Below are 18,372 nucleotides of genomic sequence, written 5' to 3'. Positions count from 1 at the left end.
TCGTGAAAGCATATCACTCTAGGTCGCTGTCTTGCAGTTGGCTTTGAGACGGATTGTTGGCCCAAGTGCCACTGGCTGAGCAGAATAAGCTCTACCTTTCCCTGAGTATTCCTACCCTTTGCCAGTTTGCTAAATGCTGCTTAGTGATGATTTTCCCGAAGCTTGTTTCAAAATTGCACTCGCTTAAGTAACATTCCCTTCAGTGGAAGAAATGTGAGATTGAAGATGAAAGCCTGGTAGGGCAGTACTGATAGTGACAGGCTGGGATAGATTGAATCATGGTTGAGTTATTGGAAACAGAGGGTCTGTGTAAATAGGAAGTATTGTAGGTGGAGGGGTGTGACCAGTAGAGACTTGCAGGGCTTGGTGTTGTGATGGGTACTTAACATTTTGATAAATGTCTTGAAGAAGGTATCAGTAGTTTCATCTCAGTTTGTGGATGACCAAATAACAGAGGTGCTTAATGTGGTGGAAGATGGGGACATGCTACAGGGGGACCGAGATTGGAGGAATTAGCAGACAATTGCCAGATGCAGTATAATATAAGTAAGTGTAAAGTCATGCACAAAATTAGCAAAAGTATTACAGGGTTAATGCCAATGTCTAGTTGCTGTCAAAATATGAAATAGGTTGATAGGTTCTATAAAACGAATAAAGCATAGATAAGAGAAAGTTATTCGCAGAGGAGAGAAGCATTTTTTTTCTCATGGGCAGCTCAGGGTGAGCAATGGTGCTGAATTGTTCTGTTGGAGGGGCCAGTAAAGGCACAAGTTGTTTCTCATTTCAACTCAATGGGGGAGGGAGATATGCTATGCTTTTTCATTATTGAGAGGGGAAATTGTGTTTATCTGGGTGAAGAGGGATATAAGAGCATTTCCCGATTGTTTTGCCTCTTCATGGTCTTCCAGAGGTATGGTAGCATAGTGGTTATGTTACTGCACTAATAATCCAGCGGCTTGGACAAATAATCTAGAGACGCAAGTTCAAATCCCACCAAGGCAGCTGGGAGAATTTACATTCACTTAATTAAATTTGGAATTAAAAAGCTAATATCAATAATGGTAACCATGGGCTCAATTTTGCCCAACCCCTTTTTTCGGCACACTTACCTTAAGTGCACCGACTTTGCGTGCTGGAATCGGCGCCGGAAAAAAGTCGCCCCATCCTGGTCGGTCTTCAGAGTCCCCGGAGTCCCAGCGTGGTGTGCATTGTGAAGTGGGGGATGGAGCAACAGTCCAGCGCCGAAAACAGTGCCGGGACCTGCGCACATGCGCAATGAAGTCTGCTTGCATGCTCCTGCCCTCCCAGCGTGTCCTGCGGGCTGTGAGCAGGACCCGATGCTCACAGCCCCTATCCCCGGCCGAAGGGACGCCCCGATCTCACTGCACCCTATCCCCGACCGAGTGGCCTCCCGCATCGGCCAGCCGGCTGAGTTCCCGGGCCGAGATAGGACTTCAGTTTTATTTTTTATTCATTGATGGTTGTGCTTGAAAGTTTTGATTGGCGGGGGGGGGGGGGGCAGGAGGAGAGTTTTGGGGGGGGGGGTGGAGAAAGAGTGCTTTGGGGGGGGGGGGGGTGGTGAGAGAAAGAGTATTTGGGGGGGGGGGTAGGGGGGAAGAGAAAGAGAGTGTTTGGGGGTGGAGAAATAATGTTTTGGGAGAGGAGTGGGGGGGAAGAGAGAGAAAGTGTGTTTTGATAGCGGGGGTGGGGGATTTAAAAAAAAAAACTTGATTCTGGAATAAAGATAGGACTTCTATTTTTTATTTGTTATTGATTGATTGCTATTACTTTTTGTGATTTGTTTAGTGCTTTGTAAGTCTTGGTGCAGGTCCTCAGCTTCCTTCTATTTTTTATTTGTTATTGAATGTTATTTTTGTGCTTTGTTTAGTGCTTTGTAAATGTTGGTGCTTTAAATGTACTAACCTGCGGCGATTTCTTAACTGCCCGCAAGGTTTTTCAGAGCCGGCCACATATGCTGACCTAAGTCGATTTGGAGTAAGTTTTAACTGGCCAAAGTGGCATAAATGGCCAAAACTGGCGTAAGTGTCTGGGGAAAAAAAACAGAACTAAAAAAAAAATCATACCAAACTGACTTACTCTGGAGCAAATTTTGGAGGGAAAATGGCATTTTTTATCCTTACACCAGAAAAAACTTACTCCAAAAAAATTGATGCAAGTCATGGCCAAAATTGAGCCTCATGAAACTACAATGTTATCTGAAAAACCCAACTGGTTCACTAATGTCCTTGCCCGGTCTGTCCTATATGTAACTTCAGACCCACAGCAATGTGGTTGACTCTTAAATACCCTCTGAAATGGCTTAGCAAGCCACTCAGTTGTACCAAATCGCTATGACAAAGTCAGCACTGTGGGAGTACCTTGACCACAAAGACTGCAGCGGTTCAAGAAGGTGGCCCACCACCACCTTCTCAAGGGCAATTAATGATGAGCAATAAATGCTGACCTTGTAACATCCCATGAATGAATAAATTTAAAAAAACATTGGTTCACTGAAAAAAAATCACACTATTAATGCTCTGATATATGCATTTCCGTCCCTTCGCTATCGACAATTCATCTCTGGTTGCTCCCTGGACGTCTAATTTATGGTAAAATGAGAGAATTTGGGAACGGACACAATATCCGCTCTATTAAGTGGGGAATTGGGGATTATTATAATCTCTGCACAGGGGGTCTCTGAGCAATGGAATCAGGGAGGCCTTACCTTTAATCATTGCTGGGATTATTACAACAGTGTCTATGTGCTTACTGTTGTGTATGGAGAAAGAGTCAGACTGAACACTGAGTTCAAAGTAAAGTGTGACCTTAGTCTTTTATTGCAGGTCTCCAGAGTGCCTCTCCAACCTGTGAAGCCTCCTTAAATACCTGTGCTCCCAAGGGATTATGGGATCCCTTGGGACTCCAGGGGATGAGCCCCCTGGTGGCTGTACAGAGTAAATACAAGTCCACATATATAACACTCCCCACCGCCCCCCAAATCAGTAGTGTAACTATTTACAATGTGAGTCGATCTGGGGCCCTTGCCCTGGTTGATCATCTCGGTGTGAAAGCTGGTGTTGTTGAATCATTTGTTGGGCCCTCACTGGGCTGCTGTGCAGCTGGCCTTGCTGGGCTGCCTGGTGTGTTGGGCCCTGCTGTGGATGATGGGTTCTGCTTCATGGTCAACCGTGGTGCCGGTTGCCACTGGTATATATGTTGGGGGATCAAAAATGGTAGGGTCCAAGGTGGGTTGCTCAGGATAGTCCGTGAATCTGAGTTTGATTTGGTCCAAGTGTTTCTGGTGAATGAGTCCATTTGAAAGTTTGACCCGAAACACCCTGCTTCCTTCTTTGGCCACGACAGTGCCAGGAAGCCACTTGGGACCTTGTCCATAATTTAAAACAAATACAGGATCATTGATTTCAATCTCGCATGACACATTTGCACTATTATGCTATGCACTTTGTTGAAGCCGCCTGCTCTCTACCTGTTCATGTAGATCAGGGTGAACTAACGAGAGCCTTGTCTTAAGTGTTCTTTTCATGAGCAGTTCAGCAGGTGGGATCCCAGTGAGTGAGTGGGGTCTCGTGCGGTAGCTAAGCAGGACTTGGGATAGGTGAGTCTGCAGTGAGCCTTCAGTTACCCTCTTCAAGCCTTGCTTGATGGTTTGCACTGCTCTCTCTGCCTGACCATTGGACGCTGGTTTAAACGGGGCAGGATGTGACATGTTTGATCCCGTTACGGGTCATGAATTCTTTGAAATCAGCCCTGCTAAAACATGGCCCGTTGTCGCTTACCAGGACATCGGGTAAGCCGTGTGTGGCAAACATGGCCCACAGGCTTTCAGTAGTGGCAGCGGACGTGCTCGCCGACATTATCTCACATTCAATCCACTTGGAGTACGCGGCTACAACCACAAGGAACATTTTACCCAACAACGGGCCTGCATAGTCGACGTGTACCCGAGACCACGGTTTGGAGGGCCAAGACCATAAACTTAGCAGCGCCTCCCTGGGTACATTGCTTAACGGCGAGCACGTATTACATCTCTGAATGCAGGACTCAAAGTCCGCATCGATACCGGGCCACGACATGTGGGAGCTGGCTATCGTTTTCATCATAACCATGCCTGGGAGGGTACTGTGGAAGTCATTGATGAAGGTGTCTCTGCCCTTCTTGGGGACCACTACTCGATTGCCCCACAGAAGGCAGTCTGCTTGTAGAGACATTTCATCTCTGCGCTGTTGGACCGGCTTTATCTCTTCCTGCATTTCCACTGGGACACTGGACCAGCTCCCGTGAAGCACACAGTTTTTCACTAGAGTAATATGGGGTCCTGGTTGTCCAGGTTTTGATCTGCCGGGCAGTGATGGGTGATTGCTCACTCTCAAATGCTTCCATAAGCATGGCTAGATCTGTGGGCTGCGCCATTTCCACCCCCGCGGTGGGAAATAGCAGCCGACTGAGAGCATCGGTCCAGTTTTGTGTGCCTGGCCTGTGGCGGATGGCGTAGTTGTATGCGGACGTGAGCGTCCATCTCTGGATGCGGGCCGATGCATTGGTATTTATCCCTTTACTCTCGGAAAACAGGGATATAAGTGGCTTATGATCAGTTTCCAAATCGAATTTTAGCCCAAAAAGGTATTGATGCATTTTCTTTATCCCATAGACACACGCTAATGCTTCTTTTTCAATCATGCTGTAGACTCTCTCAGCCTTAGACAGACTCCTGGATGCATAAGCAACTGGTTGCAGTTTCCCGAAATCATTAGCTTGTTGCAATACACACCCGATGCCATATGACGACGCATCACATGCTAGTACCAAACGCTTACATGGATCATACAACAAAAGCAATTTGTTTGAGCATAACAATTTTCTCGCTTTTACAAAGGCATTTTCTTGACTTTTGCCCCAAACCCATTCGCCCCCTTTTCGTAGTAAGACATGTAATGGTTTTAGCACTGTGCGGAGACCCGGTAAGAAGTTACCAAATTAGTTCAAGAGTCCCAGAAATGACCGCAACTCCGTCACGTTCTGTGGCCTCGGTGTATTCTCGATTGCCTCCGTCTTCACGTTGGTGGGCCTGATGCCGTCCGCCGCAATTCTCCTTCCCAAGAGCTCCTCTTCAGGTGCCAGGAAAACGCACGTCGAGCGTTTTAACCTGAGCCCCACGCGGTTGAGTCGACGAAGAACCTCCTCCAGGTTCTGCAGGTGCTCGACTGTGTTCCGACCTGTGACCAAGATGTCGTCCTGGAAGACCATGGTGTGCGGGACCGACGTCAGTAAACTTTCCATGTTTCTCTGGAATATCGCTGCCGCTGATCGGATTCCAAACAGGCATCTGTTATCGACAATAATACCCTTGTGCGTGTTGATGCAGGTGAGGGCCTTCGATGATTCCTCCAGTTCCTGCGTCATATAGGCTGAAGTCAGATCCAGCTTCGTGAACGTCTTTCCTCTCACCAACGTTGCAAAGGGGTCTTCAGCCTTTGGTAGTGGGTACTGGTCCTGCAGGGAGAAACGATTGATAGTTATTTTGTAATCGTCAGAGATTCTGACGGTGCCATCTCCCTTGAGGACTAGGACAATAGGACTGGCCCACTCACTGAACTCGATCGGTGAAATGATGCCCTCTCTTTGTAGCAGGTCTAGCTCGATCTCTACCCTTTCTCTCTGCTCTCGCCTTGTGATGGATGGGTTGCACCCCCACAATTAGGTGGATCTGCACTTTTTCTCCTTGGAATTTCCCGATGCCTGGTTCGAACAGCAAAGGAAATTTGTTTAAGACCTGGGCACACAAAGTGTCATCAGTGGGCGATAGCACTCGGACGTCATCCCAGTTCCAGCGTATCTTTCCCAGCCAGCTGCTGCCGAGCAGCGGGAGACCATCGCCCGGTACCACCAAGAGTGGTAGCTTGTGCACCGCTCCATCGTAGGAGACCTTTACGGTAGCAATGCTGATTACAGGAATCAGTTCTTTCGTGTAAGTTCTTAGTTTCGTGCAAACTGAGTTAAGACTGGCCTTGAGGCCTTGTTGCACCACAACCTTTCAAAAGTCTTTTTGCCCATGATGGACTGGCTCACGCCCGTGTCCAGCTCCACTGACATCGGGAGTCGATTTAGTTCAACATTCAGCATTATCGGGGGACAATTCGTGGCGAATGTGTGCACCTCATGTACTTTTGCCTCCACGATCTGAGGCTCTGGTTCGTTGTGATCCTCCGTGGATCTGTCCTCCTCTGCAACATGGCGGTTTGTAGGTTTAACAGGCTCTGCAGCTCACCTACACACTCGTTGGAGGTGTCCCAATGTTCCACAGCCCTTGCAAATGTACTCTTTGAATCGGCATGAATGGAAATGATGATCACCCCGCAGCGCCAACAAGATGTTAATGGCCTTGCATTCATCACCCTTGATGGTGGACTCCGACATCTTTGGACGTGCAGCTGCAGGTATGCGTGACCTGCCCTGTACGTTACGATTCAAAAACAACATCACTTTGTTCACAGTACTTGTAACAACATGTCTGCTTAGAGATTTGCTTCGTATTGTCACTGGTGGCAATGAACACCTGGACTATCGCTATGGCCTTACTCGAGGTTGGGGTCTCTACAGTCAAAAGCTTGGCAAGTATGGTTTCGTGGCCAATGCCAAGTACGAAAAAGTCTCTGAGCATGTGCTCCAAATGTCCATCAAATTCGCAATATCCTGCAAGGCGTCTTAGCTCGGCAACATAACTCACCACTTCCTGGCCTTCAGACCTTTTGTAGGTGTAGAACCGGTACCTCACCATCAGAAGGTACCTCACCTTCGGGTTCAAATGCTCTCGGACCAGTGTGCACAAATCGGCATACGATTTCTCGGTGGGTTTCGCTGGAGTAAGCAGATTCTTCATGAGGCCATACGTTGGTGCCCCACAGATGGGGAGTAGGATCGCCCTTCGTTTGGCAGCGCTCTCATCCCCATCTAGCTCGTTGGCCACAAAGTATTGGTCGAATCACTCCACAAAAGTTTCCCAATCATCTCCCTCCGAAAATTTCTCCAGGATGCCCACTGTTCTCTGCATCTTTGGGTTCGCTATCTGTATCTCGTCGCCAGTTGTTGTGTATGAAGAAAGAGTCAGACTGAACACTGAGCTCAAAGTAAAGTGTGACCGTAGTCTTTTATTGCAGGTCTCCAGAGTGCCTCTCCAACCTATGAAGCCTCCTTAAATACCTGTGCTCCCATTATGGGATCCCTTGGGACTCCAGGGAATGAGCCCTCTGGTGGCTGAACACCTGCACCTATTTTCTATGTTTCTATTCCCAGCATCCATCTCTCACTAAGCCCCCATTCCTCATCTCTTCCCTAGCCCTCAGTGTCCTTCTCCCCCTGGCCCCGAGTCCCCATCTCTCCCTGTATCCCAATTCCTGAGGGACGCCCCCTTCCCCAAATGCTAACTCCTGAACTCCCCAACCCGAGGCCCCGTGTGCCGACTCCAGAAGCCTACCGAATGCTGACCCCTGAGCTCCCCACAACTTCCCCCAATTCCTGAGTTTTGACCCTCGATTGTTCTCAATACCTGTGCTCGTGTAGCTCATTATTCATCAGAGTCCTGCATAGCTGGTCCCGGCATTCTGTGGCAGTGAGGGTGATATTACCAGACTGGAGGCAGAAAATTACACAATGGAGCCAAATGCAACAGGCACCTGAATGTAAAAATGGAAGGTGAGGTAGAATGAGGAGTTCTTAAACCAGCATCCATAGCAGCAGTAAAACCGCTCTATCCTTGGGACATAGCATTGAATGCTTGCATGGCTAAGTCAAGAAAACACCATTCCACAAAAGTTGCTTCTTTCATCCATTGCCACCACGCAATTACCTGCATGTCTGGTGTTTTAAGTTGTAAATGGACTCAGTCCATTGAAGGCTGTCCATAGTACGTAATTTGTGAATGTCCATGGTTTCAAGTTGCAGCTTGTATCTATTACAATGCAAGTTATTTGGGACGGACAATAAGTGTCCATTGGTACAGATTTCACTGTAATTTTACCAATTTACTTCCATTGAAGTTCAAATGGTTGGGGAATATACTCTGAACTGCTGAGATGCAATTTCCTGAATTTTGCTTCATAATAGGCAGGTGTGTCTTCCAATTAATCTATTTCAACTAATTTTTTCACTTTCACAGAACAAGTGTGACCAGGAACACACTTATTTTTGTGAAGGGAGCACACTGGGTATTTTAATGACTGAGCAAGGGACTGTCACATAATGTGAGGCGCAGCCCTATTATACTCAGTCATGTAACATTACGTCGGCGGCAGTCGGGAGCAGCGTCGAGGAGGTGCGTGGAGAGGCCTATAAAAGGCACAGCAGGGAGTCAGGGGCCCAGCGTCGGCGGCAGTCGGGAGCAGCGTCGAGGAGGTGCGTGGAGAGGCCTATAAAAGGCACAGCAGGGAGTCAGGGGCCCAGCGTCGGCGGCAGTCGGGAGCAGCGTCGAGGAGGTGCGTGGAGAGGCCTATAAAAGGCACAGCAGGGAGTCCGGGGCCCAGCGTCGGCGGCAGTCGGGAGCAGCGTCGAGGAGGTGCGTGGAGAGGCCTATAAAAGGCGTGACTTGTACAGCTACAGGGAGAAGGCAAAAAAAAAGTAGAAAGAAATCAAAAGGTGACGTCACAGCCAAGAGGGTAAGTGATTGGCGAGTAGTTTTTCTTTTTTCTCTTCTATATCAGTGAGTAACTTTTAACATTGTTGTTGCCAATTTAAGTGTATCTAAGGGTTAAGTCATGGCAGGAGAGCTCGGTCGGGTGTTATGCTCCTCCTGTACCATGTGGGAACTCAGGGACGACACCAGTGTCCCTGACAACTATATTTGCAGGAAGTGTGTCCACCTCAAGCTCCTGACGGTCCGCGTTGCGGAGTTGGAGCTGAGGGTGGATTCACTCTGGAGCATCCACGATGCTGAGAATGACGTGAGTGTCACGTGCAGCGAGTTGGTCGTACCGCAGGGAAAGGGTCCACAGCCAGATAGGGAATGGAAGTCCAACAGGAAGAGCAGTGCAAGGAAGGTAGTGCAGGAGTCCCCTGCGGTCATCCCCCTGCAAAACAGATATACTGCTTTGGGTACTGTTGAGGGGGATGACTCATCAGGGGAGGGCAGCAGCAGCCAAGTTCATGGCACCATGGCTGGCTCTGCTGCACAGGAGGGCAGGAAAAAGAGTGGAAGAGCAATAGTGATTGGGGATTCAATGGTGAGGGGAATAGATAGGAGTTTCTGCGGCCGCAACCGAGACTCCAGGATGGTATGTTGCCTCCCTGGTGCAAGGATCAAGGATGTCTCAGAGCGGGTGCAGGACATTCTAAAAAGGGAGGGAGAACAGCCAGATGTCGTGGTGCACATTGGTACCAACGACATAGGTAAAAAAAGGGATGAGGTCCTACGAAACGAATTTAAGGAGCTAGGAGCTAAATTAAAAAGTAGGACCTCAAAAGTAGTAATCTCGGGATTGCTACCAGTGCCACGTGATAGTCAGAGTAGGAATCGCAGGATAGCGCAGATGAATACGTGGCTTGAGCAGTGGTGCAACAGGGAGGGATTCAAATTCCTGGGGCATTGGAACCGGTTCTGGGGGAGGTGGGACCAGTACAAACCGGACGGTCTGCACCTGGGCAGGACCGGAACCAATGTCCTAGGGGGAGTGTTTGCTAGTGCTGTTGGGGAGGATTTAAACTGATATGGCAGGGGGATGGGAACCAATGCAGGGAGACAGAGGGAAACAAAAAGGATTCAAAAGCAAAAGACAGAAAGGAGATGAGGAAAAGTGGAGGGCAGAGAAACCCAAGGCAAAGAACAAAAAGGGCCACTGTACAGCAAAATTCTAAAAGGACAAAGGGTGTTAAAAGAACAAGCCTGAAGGCTTTGTGTCTTAATGCAAGGAGTATCCGCAATAAAGTGGATGAATTAACTGTGCAAATAGATGTTAACAAATATGATGTGATTGGGATTACGGAGACATGGCTCCAGGATGATCAGGGCTGGGAACTCAACATCCAGGGGTATTCAACATTCAGAAAAGATAGAATAAAAAGAAAAGGAGGTGGGGTAGCATTGCTGGTTAAGGAGCAAATTAAGGCAATAGTTCGGAAGGACATTAGCTTGGATGATGTGGAATCTATATGGGTAGAGCTGCAGAATACCAAAGGACAAAAAACGTTAGTGGGAGTTGTGTACAGACCTCCAAACAGTAGTAGTGATTTTGGGGAGGGCATCAAACATGAAATTAGGGGTGCGTGCAATAAAGGTGCAGCAGTTATAATGGGTGACTTTAATATGCACATAGATTGGGTTAACCAAACTGGAAGCAATACGGTAGAGGAGGATTTCCTGGAGTGCATAAGGGATGGTTTTTTAGACCAATATGTCGAGGAACCAACTAGAGGGGAGGCCATCTTAGACTGGGTGTTGTGTAATGAGAGAGGATTAATTAGCAATCTCGTTGTGCGAGGCCCCTTGGGGAAGAGTGACCATAATATGGTGGAATTCTGCATTAGGATGGAGAATGAAACAGTTAATTCAGAGACCATGGTCCAGAACTTAAAGAAGGGTAACTTTGAAGGTATGAGGCGTGAATTGGCTAGGATAGATTGGCGAATGATACTGAACGGGTTGACTGTGGATGGGCAATGGCAGACATTTAGAGACCGCATGGATGAACTACAACAATTGTACATTCCTGTCTGGCGTAAAAATAAAAAAAGGGAAGGTGGCTCAACCGTGGCTATCAAGGGAAATCAGGGATAGCATTAAAGCCAAGGAAGCGGCATACACATTGGCCAGAAATAGCAGCGAACCCGGGGACTGGGAGAAATTTAGAACTCAGCAGAGGAGGACAAAGGGTTTGATTAGGGCAGGGAAAATGGAGTACGAGAAGAAGCTTGCAGGGAACATTAAGACGGATTGCAAAAGTTTCTATAGATATGTAGAGAAAAAGGTTAGTAAAGACAAACGTAGGTCCCCTGCAGTCAGAATCAGGGGAAGTCATAACAGGGAACAAAGAAATGGCGGACCAATTGAACAAGTACTTTGGTTCGGTATTCACTGAGGAGGACACAAACAACCTTCCGGATATAAAAGGGGTCGGAGGGTCTAGTAAGGAGGAGGAACTGAGGGAAATCCTTATTAGTCGGGAAATTGTGTTGGGGAAATTGATGGGATTGAAGGCCGATAAATCCCCAGGGCCTGATGGACTGCATCCCAGAGTACTTAAGGAGGTGGCCTTGGAAATAGTGGATGCATTGACAGTCATTTTCCAACATTCCATTGACTCTGGATCAGTTCCTATGGAGTGGAGGGTAGCCAATGTAACCCCACTTTTTAAAAAAGGAGGGAAGAGAGAAAACAGGGAATTACAGACAGGTCAGCCTGACATCGGTAGTGGGTAAAATGATGGAATCAATTATTAAGGATGTCATCGCAGTGCATTTGGAAAGAGGTAATATGATAGGTCCAAGTCAGCATGGATTTGTGAAAGGGAAATCATGCTTGACAAACCTTCTGGAATTTTTTGAGGATGTTTCCAGTAGAGTGGACAAGGGAGAACCAGTTGATGTGGTATATTTGGACTTTCAGAAGGCTTTCGACAAGGTCCCACACAAGAGATTAATGTGCAAAGTTAAAGCACATGGGATTGGGGGTAGTGTGCTGACATGGATTGAGAACTGGTTGTCAGACAGGAAGCAAAGAGTAGGAGTAAATGGGGACTTTTCAGAATGGCAGGCAGTGACTAGTGGGGTACCGCAAGGTTCTGTGCTGGGGCCCCAGCTGTTTACACTGTACATTAATGATTTAGACGAGGGGATTAAATGTAGTATCTCCAAATTTGCGGATGACACTAAGTTGGGTGGCAGTGTGAGCTGCAAGGAGGATTCTATGAGGCTGCAGAGTGACTTGGATAGGTTAGGTGAGTGGGCAAATGCATGGCAGATGAAGTATAATGTGGATAAATGTGAGGTTATCCACTTTGGTGGTAAAAACAGAGAGACAGACTATTATCTGAATGGTGACAGATTAGGAAAAGCGGAGGTGCAAAGAGACCTGGGTGTCATGGTACATCAGTCATTGAAGGTTGGCATGCAGGTACAGCAGGCGGTTAAGAAAGCAAATGGCATGTTGGCCTTCATAGCGAGGGGATTTGAGTACAAGGGCAGGGAGGTGTTGCTACAATTGTACAGGGCCTTGGTGAGGCCACACCTGGAGTATTGTGTACAGTTTTGGTCTCCTAACCTGAGGAAGGACATTCTTGCTATTGAGGGAGTGCAGCGAAGGTTCACCAGACTGATTCCCGGGACTGACCTATCAAGAAAGACTGGATCAACTGGGCTTGTATTCACTGGAGTTCAGACGAATGAGAGGGGACCTCATAGAAACGTTTAAAATTCTGACGGGGTTAGACAGGTTAGATGCAGGAAGAATGTTCCCAATGTTGGGGAAGTCCAGAACCAGGGGACACAGTCTAAGGATAAGGGGGAAGCCATTTAGGACCGAGATGAGAAGGAATTTCTTCACCCAGAGAGTGGTGAACCTGTGGAATTCTCTACCACAGAAAGTTGTTGAGGCCAATTCACTAAATATATTCAAAAAGGAGTTAGATGAAGTCCTTACTACTAGGGGAATCAAGGGGTATGGTGAGAAAGCAGGAATGGGGTACTGAAGTTGCATGTTCAGCCATGAACTCATTGAATGGCGGTGCAGGCTAGAAGGGCCGAATGGCCTACTCCTGCACCTATTTTCTATGTTTCTATGTTTCTACATTTGCCAACTACATGCGCAGTACCAATACATTTTGAGACTACTCACTCATTTTTAAAATATAACAGATAGTCATGATTGTTATGCCGGCAAATGTGGCAGTCTATTTGTACACAGCAAGGCCCACAACACCAAATGGATGAGTTACCAGGTAATCTGTTTTGGGTGGTGTTGGGTGAAATATGCTGGCCCAGACACCAGAAGAATTCCTGCTCTTCTTCAAAAAGAGTCATGTGATCTTTTACATCCACCTGAACAAGCAGATAGAACCTCAGTTTAATGTCTCATCTAAAAGGCAGTAGCTCCAACAATGCAACACTCCCATACTGAAGTGTGCACAAATCCATCGTAGAGCTTGAACCTACCTTGTGCCTCAGAGCCAAGAGTGCTACTAACTGAGCCAAGCTGGTAGTGATAAATATTAATCAGCTGGAAGTTGACTTCTAGGAATTTTGGATCTTGTGTCACAATTTGTCAGAGGACTGGATTTTAATGCATACATGCACTGGGAGCATGCCCCCCCCCCCCCACCCGAGAGCACATGGGAAACCCAGAAATACGTGCAGCACGTCTGTCAGTGGCTTTTTAATGTAGCCAGTTCATTATTGGATTTCTCATTCAATTAGTGTCAGTGGGCGTTTATGACGACCCGCATACCGCGATCTCAACTCCAATATTTAAGGGACACTTCACATGTGCAAGCTGAAGCAGTTGGAATTGGGAAAGAGAGAAAAAGTCGTCTTGCAATGGAAGGTAGGCGGGCAAAGGCTGCACTGTGCTTCACCAACGCCACCCTGTATGTGCTGCTGGGGGCTGTGTGGACCCGGAGGAAGATACTCTTCCCTGGCAACGGGAGGAAGAAGCCGGCTGGGGACACCAAGAAAGCGTAGTTGGTTGTGGCATAAGAGGTCAGCAGCAAGAGCGTAGTGCCATGCTCCTGAATTTAATGCAGGAAGTGGTTCAATGACCGAAGCAGAGCAGGAAAGGCGCGAGCAATGGCACATCCACCTACAACCTGATATACGTATCACCCCAAACCCCTTACTCTGCTTTCTTACGCCTACTCCAGCACATCACTCCTCACGCTAACTTACCTTGCAAGAGCATCAATCCCTTTCTGTGCACTTCCTCACATCCCCATCTATCCATCGACCACTGACACTCATCCTTATCCATGTGCAATAGTCATGCCTCTTCCTCATTGTCACCCTCAACAAATGCTCTCCATCCATCGGGTGAACACATACCATGACTCCCACTCAAGTCTTTTGGGGGGGCCCAAGCTACCTGGTGAAACAATTAAATATCTGACAGCCACATGGCATATAACACATAGTCAAGTTGACTTGATGCCAACAGCAAGTGAAATATAATCATGTGCATAAATAAAGCGAGTTACATCGGTATGAGGGGCAAGTTGGCCAACGTAGACTGGGAAATGAGATTAGAAAATATGATGGTAGATAGGCAGTGGCAAACATTTAAAGAAATATTCCAAAATTCTGAATGAATATACATTCCATTGAGAAATAAAAAATCCATGGGAAAAGTGATCCATCCTTGGCTAACTAAAGATGATAAGGATAGTATTAGATTAAAAGAAAAGGTTTATAATGCTGTGAAGGATAGTAAGCCTGAGGATTGGGAGAGCTTTAGAAACCAGCTAAGGATGAACAAAACATTAATGAAAAGGGAGAAAATAGAAAGAGAGAAAACTAGCAAGAAATATAAAAACAGATTGCAGGAGCTTCTACAAGAATGTAAAAAGTAACAGTAGCAGTAAGCATTGGTCCCTTAGAGGCTGAGACAAGAGAAATTATATTGGGGAACAAGGAAATTGCAGAGACGTTAAATATATTGTATCCCTCTTCACAGTAAAAGACACAGAAAGCATACCAAACATAGTGGGAAACAAAGGAGCAAATGAGAATTAGGAACTTAAAGTAACATCAGTGGGAAAAAAAGTACTTGAGAAACTAATGAGACTAAAAGCCCACAAATCCCCTGAACTAGATGAACATGCTAGGGTTCTAAAAGAGGTGGCTAAAGAGATAGCGAGATGCATTAGACGGATATTCCAAAATTCCCTAGATTCTAGAACAGTCCCAGCAGATTGGAAGTTAGCAAATATAACCCTGCTATTCAAGAAAGGAGGGAGTGAAAACAGGAGACTACAGGTCCATTAGCATGTCATCGAGAAAATGCTGTAATCCATTATTAAGGAAGTGCTAACAGGGCACATAGAAAATCATAATATGATTAAGCAGATTCAAAACGGTTTTATGAAAGGGATATAGTGTTTGACAAATATATTAGTTTTTTGAGAATGTAACGAGCAGGAATAAAGGGAAACCAGTGGATGTAGTATATTTGGATTTCCAAAAGGCATTTGATAAGGTACCACAATTAAAGGTTCTCACGCAAGATAAGGGCTCATGGGGTTGGGGGTAATGTATTAGCAAGGATAGAGGATTGGTTAGCAGACAGAAAACAAAGAGCAGGGATAAATGAGTAATTTTCAGGTTTACAGGCTGTAATTAGTGGGATGCCGCAAGGATCTGTGCTTGGGCCTCAGCTAGTTATAATCTATATTAATGACTTAGATGAAGGAACCAAATGTAATGTAAACACAGAAAATGTTGGAAATACTCAGCAGGTCAGGCAACATCTTTGCCGAGAAAAACAGCTATCAACCTGAAAGGTTAACTCTCTTTCTCTATCCATCGATGCTGTCTGACCTGCTGAATAATTTCAGCATTTTGTTTTTATTTTTGATTCCCAGCATCCCACAGTATTTTGCTTTTGTGCAAGTGAAATGTATTGAAGTTTGCTGACAAAACACAACTAGGTGGGAAAGTAAGCTGTGAGGAGTACACAAAGAGCCTGAAAAGGTATATAGACAGGTTAAGTGAGTGGGCAGTAAGGTGGCAGAAATGTGATTCACTTTGGTTGAAAGAATAGAAAAACAGAATATTTTTTAAATGGTGAGAAACTATTAAATATTGTTGTTCAGAGAGTTAGCATGCAGGTACAGCAGGCAATTAGGAAGACAAATCACATGTAAGCCTTTATTGCAAGAGGGTTTGAGTACAAGAGTAAGGAAGTCTTACTACAATTGTACAGGGTTTTGGTGAGAGCACACCTGATGTACTGTGCACAGTTTGGTCTCTCATCTGAGGAAAGACATACTTGCCTTAGAGGTAGTGCAACAAAGGTTCACTAGATTGATCCCTGGAATGAGAGGGTTGTTCTATGAAGAAAGACTGAGTAGGGCCTATATTCTCTGGAGTTTAGAAGAATGAGAGGTGATCTCATTGAAATATACAAGATACGGAGGAAGATTGACATAGTAGATGCTGAGAGGCTGTTTCCCTGGTTGGAGAGTCTAGAACTAGGGGGCATAGTCTCAGGCTAGGGGGTTGGCCATTTAAGACTGAGATGAGGAGGAATGTTTTCACTCAGTGGGTTGTGAATCTTTGGAATTCTCTGCCCCAAAGGGTTGTGGATGCAGAGTCATTGAATATATTCAAGGCTGAATTAGATGTATTTTTGTACTCGAGGGGAATCAGTGGCTATGGGGATCAGGCGGGAAACTAGAGTTGAGGTCGAAGATTATGATCTTATTGAATAGCGGAGCAAGCTCGAAGGGCCGAATGGCCTACTACTGCTCCTAATTCTTATGTTCTTATAATTGCCGGCCCTGGCATACAACCCATCAGTCACCGATCTTATACATTTGTATGCTGCCGGCAGGGAGATCCTACAAATGTCTCTGCCAGAGACCTGGAAGGATCCAAAGGCAAAAAAGTTGAGGACAGTGATGACTTTGACTGCCATTGGTAAAGCGTGACCATCAGATTCAGTTGGCAGCAGGTCTTGTTCAAGCAGGCTGTAAATGTCTGCCACCACCTGACAACACCCTGAGCCTCCTGAGACACTGGTGCTTGAACAAGCTTATCCTCTGCCTGTAGACTGTGTGTGCCGGGTATGGCCTGTTCCACCTCTGTGTGCTCCCCTCTCTTCTGTGGAGCTATAGCTCTGTGACCAGCAGGCTGCTGCTGACACTGTCACTATATATCACCAACGATGTCTCCGCAAGATCCTACAAATCCCCTGGGAGGACAGGCGCACCAACATCAGTGTCCTCATCCAGGCCAACATCCCCAGCATTGAACCACTGACCACACTCGATCAGCTTCGCTGGGCAGGCCACATAGTTCGCATGCCAGACATGAGACTCCCAAAGCAAGTGCTCTATGTGGAGCTGCTTCACGGCAAACGAGCCAAAGGTGGGCATTGGAAACGTTACAAGGACACCCTCAAAGCCTCCCGGATAAAAGTGCGACATCACCACCGACACCTGGGAGTCCTTGGCCAAAGACCACCCTAAGTGGAGAAAGTGCATCCGGGAGGGCATTGAGCACTTCGAGTCTCAATGCCGAGAGCGTGCAGAAATCAAGCGCAGGCAGCGGAAAAAGCTTGCGGCAAACCAGTCCCACCTACCCCTTCCCTCAACGGCTATCTGTCCCACCTGTGACGGAGTCTGTGGCTCTCGTATTGGACTCTTCAGCCACCAAAGAACTCTCTTCAGGAGTGGAAGCAAGTCTTCCTCGATTCCGAGGGACTATCTATGATGATGATGGCCATCTTGGTCCTCATCTGACATCCAATCTCAGGCAGCTCAAGTAGCACCCATGCTGATCTGATAGATCAGTGCTCCAAAATGCAGATCAGCCCTCCAAACCGCCAAAGTGTAGATGAAACCTCCAAAGTGTATAAAGTAATCTCTCAACACGAGTACTGTGAACAAACACTTTCCCATAAGCAGATAAGAAAGCAGCTTTGAGTACTGAGTATTTATTGACATATTTCCCCAATATGACTTGCTTTCACTGGCGAGTTCCAGAACACCAGGGAAACCTGTGGACCCAAAGTTAAACCTAAAAGCCCATGTCAATATGGCTCTAATTGAGTGATTAACATATCTTAAGTGGCACCCCGCCTCTCCTTAGGGGGTTCCTTGCATGCAGCCTAACATACTGCAGTGAAACCCGAAAGTCAGCTGGTTGAAGCTGGCTTCCTGACACGCTGTCAATTTCGCCAGTTTTAATTCCCTACCCGCTCCTGTTCATTAAAATCCTGCCTAGATTTTTACTAGACTGGACCATATCCTGGATGAATTAAGTCCAGAGATTCAGAAAGCTGAGAATCCTTTCCATCAACTTTTTTTTGGTTGTAAGGACTAAAGCTTAGTTCTGGTCAACTCAGACTCATTACAATTATAACTAAAGAAAAAATGGCAGCAGCCATGGGTTTGTTTCATGTGAGGAACACTGCAGAGCACTGTCATTTTAAAACTGGATATTGGCATGCTCTAGCTACCTGATTTTTTTTTTTTAAAAAGCAAATCAACATCCAGTTCAGGGTCAGAATGCCTCAAAGACACTGGTAAATCCAAGAAAAACAATGGTGACAACTGAATTCAATAAAAAACTAAAATTGACAAAAATTAATCAAAAACCATCATAAGAACATAAGAACATAAGAATTAGGAACAGGAGTAGGCCATCTAGCCCCTCGAG

The 18,372-nt window shown here is 46.4% G+C and overlaps 1 protein-coding gene across 7 annotated transcripts in view; it reads right to left on the bottom strand.

The window, feature by feature from the left end:
* The window catches only part of clocka (clock circadian regulator a), a 269,029-nt gene that overhangs the window by 173,203 nt on the left and 77,454 nt on the right, over window positions 1-18,372 (bottom strand). The window contains exon 1 of one of the 7 annotated variants that reach the window (XM_070869962.1): window positions 7,565-7,668. The exons of the other annotated variants lie outside the window; for them this stretch is intronic. Coding sequence (XP_070726063.1) covers window positions 7,565-7,583 — 19 coding nt within the window. The 5' untranslated portion in view covers window positions 7,584-7,668. Of the gene's footprint in view, window positions 1-7,564; window positions 7,669-18,372 lie in introns of those variants that run through there. 7 annotated transcript variants of the gene reach the window in all.

The sequence above is a fragment of the Pristiophorus japonicus genome, chromosome 2 (assembly GCF_044704955.1).
Source record: "Pristiophorus japonicus isolate sPriJap1 chromosome 2, sPriJap1.hap1, whole genome shotgun sequence".
Lineage (NCBI taxonomy): Eukaryota > Metazoa > Chordata > Chondrichthyes > Pristiophoridae > Pristiophorus > Pristiophorus japonicus.
Note: the sequence above shows the minus strand (reverse complement) of the source record. Positions and strands in the feature narration are given on the sequence as shown.